The 12,154-nt window shown below is 43.9% G+C and overlaps 1 protein-coding gene across 1 annotated transcript in view; it reads right to left on the reverse strand.

Moving 5' to 3' along the window:
- Positions 1-355: 355 nt before the first annotated feature.
- The window catches only part of klf7a (Kruppel-like factor 7a), a 42,242-nt gene continuing 30,443 nt past the window's right edge, over positions 356-12,154 (reverse strand). Inside the window, exons 3-4 of the mRNA XM_037762312.1 lie at positions 8,412-8,535; positions 356-3,174 (exon numbers count right to left, since the gene is read on the reverse strand). Of these exons, the coding sequence (XP_037618240.1) occupies positions 3,123-3,174; positions 8,412-8,535 (176 nt within the window). The 3' untranslated portion in view covers positions 356-3,122. The remainder of the gene's footprint in view (positions 3,175-8,411; positions 8,536-12,154) is intronic.

The raw sequence follows: 12,154 nt of genomic DNA on the forward strand, positions 1-12,154 counted from the left end.
TTAAGAAACTACAAAGAGCCATTAAATAGGCGTTATCAGTCGCACAAGCACCATAAATGTGGGTCAGTAGGGGCCTACTACGCCTACTACATTGTAAAAGTGAAAGTGAAACTTAAATGCAACACATTTTAACACGTTGTAAAACTAAATGTTTTACGTTTTGTATACAAACAAAAAGGCTTCTTTAGGTTTTTTTTCTTAGGTTTAAAAAAAAGCAGCTAAGTTTAGGGGTCGTGTTTTGGGTTGAAATAACTACAAACACAAAGACAACTATACATTGACTTCCGCTTCTGCTCCTGTCATAATCACTACGGTCGCTAAAGGTCGCTGTCATGTTCTTTTATACCTTCTTTCGGTGATCTACCATGCGAATGGATGATAAAACCAACTAGTGGGTGTAGTATGCCCCTATTGACCCACGTCTATGGGGCTTATAGCGACTGATAACACTTATTTAATAGCCTGACAACAGTCTAATCGGCTGATAATAAGTTAAAGATATGAAGACATATGCAGTGTACACAAATGTTTCATATGGAAAACATTTTGTTTATTACAAAATGTTTATTAAATGTTTAAAATTCTTAAAAAAAAAAAATCCTGACTTTGATTATTAATAAAAGTGTGTTTTTTTCATGTGATTCAAATTTCAAAATTGTTCTGTTAGATACTTTCTAAAAGTACGCCAATACCAAATTTAAAGACTTTTGACCAATCAGAACAAATGTGGCATTTTTGGGCACAAATGGGTTAAAAGAATGGCAGCACTGATGGTGTTGTAGCTGCAATCTGGATGGCCAGTGAGAATTGTTGGTCTCCAGCAGTTCAGACTTTTACCAGTTGGTTTCCACTCTCCTGTCTCTGCAAGTGGAGGCCTGTCACCTACATGTTCAACATAAAAAGGGGAGCCTGGCTTGTTTGCACGTTTAGACAGAGAGAGTTCAATATTTTATGCGAAGTGGGAGCTCCTACTTCCAGAGCCGCAGACCGATCATGTCTAGATATGATTGAGCCAGGCTGCATTCATACCCCAAATTGAAATGCGCCTCTGGTATACAGAGTGAAATCAATTTGCTGCCTCTCTATTGCCAAAAAAGCAGACTGCTGCGTGCCTCGCTGTGAGTATTAAAAAAGTAAAATAAAGAATAAACAATCCCAATCAGAATCCTGACAATCTTTGTCCAAGCTGCCTGTTTTGTTTTATGTGCGCTCGAGTTGGGTCGATGATCGTCCGAATATCATTCGCGGATTAAAGACGAGACAAAGAAATCTAGGTTCGGTGTGTCTTTTGTTCTGTCGGACAAGAGTCAGATCACCAAGGACAAATTTTTCTAGTGTAGTGTATGTATGTGTCTCGTGTGTGGGTTTCACTCCGCTGCAGTTTCATGAGCTGATGGGGCAGTTATCATTTGCTGACGGAGCACACTGCTCCTCCACTAACCCATTTCAGCCACCCACTGGAAAGCTGCACTCGTGACCTCCCCGCTGGTCCGGTAAAATGTCAAAACGCCACCAGCCGTGACTTGCTAGCTATTCCGAGTCCAACCATTCATTTTCTAATGTGAGAAAGAGAAACTACAAATGGGGTCTGGTATGATCTTACCAACCACACTCAAAGTCATGTACAACAGATACATTCACATTGATTCGCTCTGTGAAGAGCCACCCAATTGATTGAGTCTTCCTACAAAAGTCCTTCCGTGTCCAGTGATCAGACATACAAGTATGGTCAGGAAGTCAGCAGGAATGTTCTTGGATATGCATAGGGGCCCGATTAGGAGAGCTGCTTTTTCTCTGAAATGCTAAATTGGAAGAGTTCTGCAATGGTGTGAACGGGAAAAAAAACCCCTTCCTCAACCCTAGTTAGGTGCCAATCACTCTCAAAGGCCAAAGAGATCATTTCAGGCATCTACTTTCTTTTTGGCTGCATCCATTTTTCCAATGTGTTCTTCACACTTTTTGTCTGTTTTGGACAAATCTTTTTCTTAGAAACAATATAGCCTTTCTATCATACACGGCGATCTTGTTTTTGGGCGTGCCATCGCAGTCGGCTAGCTGCTTCGACTTGTGCATGTGGCTGTCCGCGCTTCCGACGGCATGTGGAAGCCAGCGTTTGGCGAGTCCCAAAGTTCAAGATGGTGGGAAGGTGGGGAGGGGGCGTTTTTTTTTTTTTTTTTTTACAAAAAAGGTTCGCAAAGAGTCAATTGTGCAACAGCTCTTGACAACAACTCAGAGAGGAAAAGCACTCTTGAGACGTTCCCGATGACATTCTAGGAGATGAACGGCCTTTTCCCAGAGTAGATTAGTTAGCCTCATCCAGCGGTAACCCCTCAATGGATGGTGTTCATAAAGCGAGCCAGTCCTCCGGATGACCTCAATCAGTCTTCACAGCACATCAGTATCAGCAAACGCGCTCCCCGGTCCTCGAGTCTTTGAGGAATCCAATCTCCGTTCAAACAAATGCTCCGACGCCATCGAACCAGAAGGATTTTATAAATGGATCCAGTTGGCAGATGTGACAGAGGTCAGGTAGAGAAATTGACAAATTATTATCCGTCCTTATATATGAGATAATAAAACCCTTTGGCGATTTGTAAAGGCTGCGGCAGGTTTGAGGGGAGCTTCGCTTATCCTGTGAGATGATTTAGCTACTGTTGGAAAAATTCGTTCTAAGAAGAAGAAATATACAAACAGCAGTTGTAGCTGTTAGCGGGAATTACTGTACAACTGGTCCGGCGTGGCGTTTGGTGGGCTGGAAGCGTTGCACCGAGGGACGACTACAACAAAGAGCTGCCAACTACAGGCACGTGGTCCACCGTTCAGACACATACGAAGGGTGGGATGGAGCGTCTGTATCGTCCGCGCGACAACACCGGGAGACATTTCTGAGGTGACGACGCGTCACCGCGGAATCATGGACCAACTGGTCGAGCGCAGATTGACAGGATCCGTGTGTCTGTCTGTGTTTCTGTCTGTAGTCAGCGTCCCTGTGTGCTGAATCTCCCTCCAGTCCAGAATCGGGTGTTTTCTCGCCAACATCCGTGGTGTTATCTCTCCGCTCCCTCTCCTCCTTCCACTCCGCCTCCATCCCCTTCCACTCCCGCTGACCTCTCTCGAATTCCTCAGATGTGCCTCTTCATGTGTAGCGCCAAGTGATCCGACCGCGAGAAACACCTGCAACCAAAGAGAGAGTGGGAGGGAGGGAGGGGAAACAGAGAAAAGCTTGTTACCAGTGCAAGGGGAAAAAGGAGTTTGTTTTGTCGATCGGGCTAAATGTTGCTGTTAGCTGGTGAGCGCCGAGCCACTAATGCACACGCAATTAGTATATGTGTAACTAATTCATAATCAGCATTTTCAGCAGCACTCCTAATGACTTCAGCTGCGCCATGAATAACTAGAGAGCCCCGCAGATGGATCTGTTGGAACAGTGCAGAGGGAGGGGAGGAAGAACATGTGCTGCAAAACGTTCGCTAAATTACATGAATCGAAGCCTCTCATCTGAAATCAAGGCAGAGCTGCACGGTGAAAAAATGAAGTGCACCGGCCTATTTTTCTCCCAAAATTGTTTGATTACCTCAACCCCGATTGCCACAAATTGACATAATGTATGCTGTTCAGCTGGTTGTTTATTCCACGCATGCTCCCATAAAGATTCAGACCTACTTTTTCATCGCTAGTGTTTTTCTGTTGAACGCTCGCTGAACAGTTACTACAGCTCGGCTCCCCAGAGGAGTGCTTTTCAGAAGTGCTGCTTTTCTTTTTGGTAATTGGGAGCTGCGTGTTCGGGTGATTAGCGCGTTGAGAAATATTTGAGATGGAGAGTTTGTTTTCAGAGTTTACTAAAGTGGTTCAGTTTAATAATGTTTTTTAGGGGGGGGAGAAAAAGGCACAACAAAATTGCTCCTAAATTGCGACATTTTCTGAATGTAATTCCTGATAAAAGGCTTGCAGGAAATGTGTTGGAACTAAGTGCAAAACATATCAGTGACTGTGTTTACATGGACAAAATATTCCGGTTCATGCCCTTATTTTGAAAAATCAACAATATTCCCACTAAGCTATTCACATGGCTAATGAAAATGAATATTCCACTAATATTCCCGTTTACATGCAGCCGTGCATACTCCGATTAACAGTGGCAGACTTGTTCCTCCGTATTTCATTCCACTTTTTTGAAAAGGTCAGTGATATTTGCTCTTATCCCAAAGCCTGTTATATATAATGTTATGTTATGTTAATTGGGCTGTCAATTGATTCATTGATTCGCGATTCCTCGCATGATTGTCCACAGTTAATTGCGATTAATCGCAAATTAATTATTGATTTGTTCAAAATGTACCTCAAGAGAGATTTGTCAACTATATACAAGTATTTAAAATATCAACAACACAAAACAATGACAGCTATTGTCCAGAAACCCTCACAGGTACTGCATTTAGCATAAAAAATATGCTCAAATCATAACATGGCAAACTGCAGCCCAACAGGCAACAACAGCTGTCAGTGTGTCAGTGTGCTGACTTATCATAAAGTGGGCATGTCTGTAAAGGGGAGACTCGTGGGTACCCATAGAACCCATTTTCATTCACATATCTGGAGGTCAGAGGTCAAGGGACCCCTTTGAAAATCGCAAACTGCCGTAAAAACCCTCCAATTGAGATGCACATTCTGAATGTGCTGTATACGCGTCCAAAGAATGCTCCTAAAACCTGAATAATATCAGCATATCCTTCATGTCTTAATCGGAAAATATTCCATTCGCAATAAGGCCTCATTCTTTGGACATGTATATGAATATACAGTTGTTTTTTTTTAACGGCAGTGTTGCGACACACGGCCTCTTGCCTGTTGACGACCAGCTCTTCGCGTTGTGCACAAAACCAACTAGCCGAGATGCATGCCCAAAACAAAAAGCCCACATTTCTGGTGGGAAGGAGAAATACACCTACTTTTAAACATTATTAAAAGACGTGGATATCAACAGGGTTTTGGAAATGCGCAAATATTGCAACGCCGACCTTTTCAAGAAGGTGGTTGAAGGAATAAAAGAGGGGAGGAACAAATAAGCCACCGGTTAATCAAACGGGAATATTAATTTTCAACAGCCATGTAAACAATTTAGAATGAATATTGTCTTTTTCTGAATATTTTGTGCATGTCTACGTTGAAATGAAAATCCACTACAGGCCAACTAAATCACAGAATTCGTCTTAAATTAGCTTTTTTTTAAATGGACATTGGTTAACACTCCTTACATTTAATTTGATAATCATTCCTCAAATAAAATACCATCTAAAATGAGTAAAAATCCACTAAAAAGTAAATCTGAAGCCCCAGTTTGGGAGTCAGACTCCTTTCACAGCTCTGCAACTGTTGATCCTTTCTTTTTTTTTTAGTCTCTTTCCACTGGAGACAGAGGCGACTGTCTAAGATGTCGAGATGAATCAGTGTTTGGCCAAGAGGGGGGAGTTACACTGTGATGAGCCACCAGTCATCTGTCTTACTGTCACACCTGCATGTGTGTGTGTGTGTGTGTGTGTCGCTGTCTCCTAGCAGAGCGCGTGCACGCTAACAAACACGTGTGAGATTAATGAGCGGCTCGGGAGACGCGGGTTCGTGTGTGTCGCCGCGAGAGTGTGTGTGTGAGACAGATGGTAAAGTATGAGTCACGACTCGGGGGCACGACACCAGCTGGCACACCGTGGGTCTGTCTCCTCCTCCTCACCACTACCCCCCTCATCCTCAATCTTCCACCCCGTCTTCTCTTCTGTCTCCCCTGTTTCCCCTCTTTCTTCATCTCAGCAGGGTGTATGTGTGTGTGTGTGTGTGTGTGTGGTGGGCTGGAGGGGTTGGGCGCCTTGTGACACATGACAGAGGTGGGCCCGAATTAGGGATGTGCCTGCAGGGGGATCAGGGATGAGGAGGGAGGGATACTGTATTTACAGTCTGTCCAGCTGAGACCTGATTAAGTTGACACCGCCCGGCCCTCTGCTCTCTCTCACGCACACACACACACACACACACACATACACACATGCACGGATGACCACGACACACACTCTTTCACACGCATTAAGGCAAAGTACCCCAGGTGAGGAGAGCTTCTTTTTTGTCCTCTCATAATGAACCTATGCATGATTTAAGAGGTCACATGTTCAATATTCTCAAGCTGTCACAAAGAGGCTGCACACACATATATACACATATATATATATATATATATATATACAGTATGTTGCTTATAATGTTGTTTTTTAACAGTGGATGGTATATCTGTTCATTTTCAGCTTCGTGAATGAATACTGTTTTTAATTTATATTTAATTTACAGATAAATTTGACTTTTTTAAATATTAAAAAAGACAGTATTTATGTGGCAAAAACACAAATAAAATAAAAAAAAATATTGAATAAATAAATAAATAAATAAATAATAAAAAAAAATAAAAAATGTAAAGGACACAAAACAGGAAAAGCTACCAAAAAAAGCCTTAAAATGATGAGGTGTTTTGAGTTAGGTGTCTATACAGTATCTACACCCAAGTTTTAAGAAAATGTTTTTCCACACATATACTATGGCTATGTTCCAAATCGCACACTTTTTCTTTTTACTTTTAATATGTACTGCAGCTGCCCTTACAAAGTATACGTACTGTTGCATGTAGTATGCATCTAATTGGGACATACTTTGTCATTATATTGCGCCTTGAACTTTGACCCTCTTGCTCATATATCCACTGTGTGCATACTGCACAATGCAAACGGATGTAGTATGAACACGAACGTAAACGAAACAAACATTTCATATAAGTATATTTTTTTTCTCTTGCCTCAAACACTGTGGCGACCCCCCGTAGAGGACATCGGTCCCAGAGGTGTCAGCGAGGGCCGGATCCCAGACAGACCAGGCGTAATTAGAATAAGAGTAAAGATTTTTGTGTCTGAGTCGACCTGATCTGTTTCATAATGGCCACTGAATGTTTGATGATTTTTTTTTTTTTTTTGCCACCGGAGCCCCGGCGCATTAACATTTTGCCGTGGTTCATAATTAAACAGGAGCCAGGGCGACTAATTAAGAGTCGCAGACAGAAGCCGTGAACCCTCTACACCTCTGTGAAAGATTAGGAGGATATTTTTTCTCCGTTGTGAGACTGTAAACAGGAAGTGGCACGAGACAGTTTGTGAGTTAGAGATAGAGTCGTGTCTAGAAGGTAACCCACAAATTGCGAAATCCTTAAACCATGTCACGAGAGTTTCCCAATTCATGGGTTACCTTCTAGACACGACATCCATTTCTGAAAACCCTTTAAAGACATGAAACTGTCACTAGAGATGTTCCGATACCATCTTTACCTTCCCGATTCTGATACCTAAACTTGTACAGTGAAAGCTACTGTTTTGGAGCGGTGAAGAAGAATTGATTTCTGGTTAAACAAGTTTTTTGTGGGTTAATAAATGATGCTATCGGATCGGTGCACAGACTGGACTCGCCGACACCCAATCCCGAATTTTGGGTAGTATCAGACACATTTCCGGCATTGGTATCGGAACAACTCTAACCATCACCCCTATGATTTTCATGCGTTTGTGGCTCTGCTCAAGGACACTCGGGTCACAGGGATCAGACCAGGACTCATCCGGTTTACAGGATAGTCTCTCCCATCACTGGGCTAGCCTGAGGCTTTATTTACAGTAGCACACACACCTGTATTTTGGCTCACGCTGGCTTCGGAAAAATACATTTTCCCTCTAAAGTGTCCAACACACCAAAAAACTGGTGCCGTTTTCGAACAAGGAGTGGTTTATAAGCTGTGACTAATGACTCTGTTAGTGGTTTATAAATCATTATTGGTCACCGATGAATTTTTCACAACCTGTCAACCCCAAAAAAAAGTCCAGAATAATGGCAGATATAAAGCATTAACATAACCGCAAAAAAACTCTTGTTTAAATTAATATTCTGCACCAGTGATGTGTGATAATGGGTTCTACAGCCATTTTACACCTCGGTCCCAGTGTGAAAGCAGCCTCCAAATCAAGGCCACGTAACGCCATGTGAGGAGATGCACTATTAATATGCTGCACGGGGCCTAATGTGGCTATGGAGCAGAATAAGCAACCTTTTGGATTCCCATTGAAACACCGAGCGGGTTGGGTCTCGCATGTGTAGCAGAGGAGCGCGCATTAGTAATCCTGCCAGCACACTTTGAAACTGGGTCAGTACCAAACACGTTTTGGGGTGTGTTAGCAGCATCTTGTCGCGCTTCTTTACTAAACCAAACTGTGTACAAAACACAATGGGGAGACGTGGCCCGCTGTGCTAGTGGAAGCACATCAAATAACACGGGAGGGAAAAGAAAAAAAAAAACATACAAGGGAGAGGAGAGGAAGGAGAGTTGTGTTTTGACAGACCTGTCACAGTGGTTGCACTTAAAAGGCTTGGCGCCGGTGTGTTTGCGGTAGTGCCTCGTCAGCTCGTCGCTCCGGGCGAATCGCCACTCGCAGCCCTCCCACGAGCACTTGTACGGCTTCTCACCTGGGGGAGGGAAGAAAAAACACGCATAAGCACCTGTTTCATCGCTCAGCGGCCAATCACACGCTTATTTGTGTGCACTCTTCTCATGCAAAAACCCCTCTGCGGTGCCGGTGTGGAAAGCATGAATCCAAATATTAGATGCCTTCAAGGTGATATATTTTGCAAATTTAAAGTCTACGTAAAGAGATTCTGTTCACTTTTTCCCCCTCTTTTAGGGCGGCTGCGATGTTTAACAGGGAGACGGAGAAGCTCCCACTGGTCTCCAATCTTGCTGAACACAGCAGAAGAGAAGTGGAGCGAGAGAAGAAGAAGAAGTGGAGAGGGATTAGAGGCAAGGTGGATGAGAGAGTGAGAAGAGACCAGGAGAGGGGAAAGTGGAGTAGGAGAGAAGTGGATTAAGGGCTGCAGATATGCCGGCAGGAGAGAGGAGGAGTGGGGGGGTGGTGATAATTAGGCCAGTCACACGGCATAATGGCAAGGAACCCACAATCTGCCAGCTGCGTCCAGCTCCGAAGATGTCACCTGCATCAGTCACATCCCATCTGGACCGGTGGGCTCGCGGTTGAATGCAGACACACTGACACACTGACCAGCTCCGCTCGAGTGGCTCCGGCACAAAAACGGGCTTAACTCGTTGAATGCGATTATCAGAAGGGGACACAATCGATGGATCAAGTGCTTTTGTGAAGACAGTCAGGATTGAGATTTTGGGTGCCAGCTGTTGCAGGATTTCAGATTTGTTCACGGGGGCAGAAGGTGAAAAATCAATAATTTACACAGTTCCAATTAAAGGTATATTTGTGTGTTAAATGTCACTAACATGAACTGCAATTTCATGGCAAAGTTGTACGCAAAAGCTGAACATATGACCTGCTCAAGCACTTTCCACAGCGAGCAGCTGTGTTGCAGAGCGTCCCGTTAATAGGAATCATGTACGCTTTTGATGGTGGGAAACAGAGGTGCATTAGGTTACAGCCGTGATGAGGTGACGAATGAACAAGTGAGAAAAGAATAACCTCCATGCAAAAAAACACCACTAATGAATACAAATTGATAACAAACATTTCCCCCCACATAATTTTAGCATCAATTTGACACTAAAAAACTCTATTATGATGTATGAAACTAATTTATTTCAGACAAAATAATATTTATGGCAGGTGAACACCCAGGAATTAGCCACATCCTCATGCTATCCGTCCATCATGCTGCCTCACTTCCCAGAAACACCCGGAGCAGCAGGTCTGGGCCATCCCGCTCTGGCCAATGAAATTCCCGAGAGGCAAGGATGCCTGAATGTGTTGCCTAGCAACGGGAGCGAGGGGGCGGGGTGTATGTGTGTGTGAGACGGGGGTGGGGGTGGGGGAGTCTACGCTGAAACATGAGGAGGCAGTAGTCAGTGCAGCTGGCTGGATCTGGCAACGGCACGCCGCCATGCCACCGGCCAATTACCGAGCACGCTGGCAGAGCACGGAGGCAGTTGCCTAGCGACGGTAACCGTAGAGCTGTACAGGGCAAGATGGGGGAGGTGGTGGTGGTGGTGGTGGTTGTAGTGGTGGTGCAGGAGGAGGAGAGGGAAGGAGGGGGGGCACTAAGAGACCAGAGCCTGCAGCAGTACATAACCACTCAGCTACCGACTCCTCCAACGATACGCTGCCCCCCGTCGCCTAGCAACAGAGCCCCCCCCATCCCCGTTTCGTCTCTCCTCTCCCTCAAGATGCCCTCGTACAAACAGGCAACTAGAGCAGGTGCACGCTTCTCAAACACACGTTCACGCACAAACTGGTTACTTTTTTTGAATACAACACAGTCGGACTGATTGGCAGTTTAAAATGGCAATCAGTAACCTAATCCACCCGGATTAGCTCCGACATAATCTGATTATGCTCTGTTACTTTTGGATTACTTTGCCTGTAAAACATATAATGTAGATTATGAAGCTATAAGTGGATTACTTCTTCTGATTTAAAGAATCAGGATTGTGGACAGCGCTGTTATTATTTATTCTGTGTTATTTAATAAAACCCCCATTAGCTGACACCATTCAGGCAAAAAAAAATTATGTGCAATCAAAATGCTTTTTCCCTTTAAAAATGCTTTTGTTTTTTTAAAGTAATCACATATTTCTCATCCGTAATCTGATAACTGGGTGTTTCCTGAGTCACTGTAATCCCATTATGTGTAATCCGTTACTTCCGAATGCTCTCACACATGCACACACCCGCTCCAGCCTCTCAGGTGCCAGTGTTGAAGTTAATTGCATTCCCTCCATTAGCTGGAGCCGAAGCAGGGCATCCGGGTCTCAGAGGTCATTAGAGGGGCTCTCGGAGAACGCTTTTACAGGCTCCTGCCCACAACTAGCGCCGCCGGATTGGACGTGAGCGAAAGGGAGAGGAGGAGAGAAACAGGTTACGAGATGGGAAGACTGATGGAGGAATAAAGTATGTTAGAGAGAGGCATGAGGATGATGGAGAACTAGAGCTGGAAGATGAACACTGTTAGTTTATCATTATTACCATCAACTATGTATCAATAATTGCACTCATGAATGTCATGATTAAATGTGAGTAAGACAGAGTAATATCTCCCACTAATAGAATACAGTATCTTTATAAATGTGGGCTAATTTTTGTATAGCAAACCAGCCAAGTGTGCTTGATTTGAACAAGCATTTACAGTATCTGGCATTATTTTTGCAGTGTCCGTTTGAAATGAGCCTATTGCTTGGCTCCAAGAAGTTCTGCTTGCAGCGTTGTCGAGAACCGCGGTATGGCTGCTTGTACCCGCCAAGCGTGAAGCTGATTGGATGAATGACCTTGAGATACACGAAGGACAGTCATACATACATACACAGACGGACAGACAGAGAATAATTCCTTGATAGTTAGATGTTGCTGCTACAGCGCCACCTGTTGGCCAAATAGCACCAAATTGGTTATGATCACTCAAGTATCATATCTACACATTTCCACCAAATGTGGTTGCAATAGCACAAAGCGTTCAGGTGACATGACATTTCTTACAATATAGGCCCTGCCCACAGCATTTGAGCTAACTTTGAGGGCCAGCTTTAGCAAAATTGTATGAAACATCAACAATCCCAAAAAGAAACCTTTTCCGGCTTGGTCCAGAGATCTTCTGCACCAAATTTGGTGACGATTGCTCAAAATTTGTAGGGGCAGCAGCAAAAAATTGGACGTGGACAGAATTAAAAATGGCGGAAAATCAATCCGGACGCAACATTGTCCATGTCCATTGCTATAGCGCCACCAGCTGGCCAAATTGCACCAAATTAAGCACTGCACTCCCTTGGGTCCCGAGCAATACATCCACCAAGTGTGAAGTAGATTGGATGAACGGTTCTTGAGATATGTGAAGGACACCCCTACATACCCTAAGAAAGAGATTCCTGGCTTTATAGTTAGATAGAAGCAACATACACTACAGGTCCTTAAGTATATGGACACCTGAACAACATATGCAGTTAGATATTTTCCTCAAATCATTGGCCTCAGTGCAAAAAGAGAGAGAGAGTGGCAAAAGAGCAAAAGAAGAAGGCTGATATAAGAAGAGAACTAGAGAGAGCGAGAGAGAGAAGGCAGAATAACCCAACAGTCCT

This window comes from Sebastes umbrosus, chromosome 24 (assembly GCF_015220745.1).
Source record: "Sebastes umbrosus isolate fSebUmb1 chromosome 24, fSebUmb1.pri, whole genome shotgun sequence".
Classification (NCBI taxonomy): Eukaryota; Metazoa; Chordata; class Actinopteri; order Perciformes; family Sebastidae; genus Sebastes; species Sebastes umbrosus.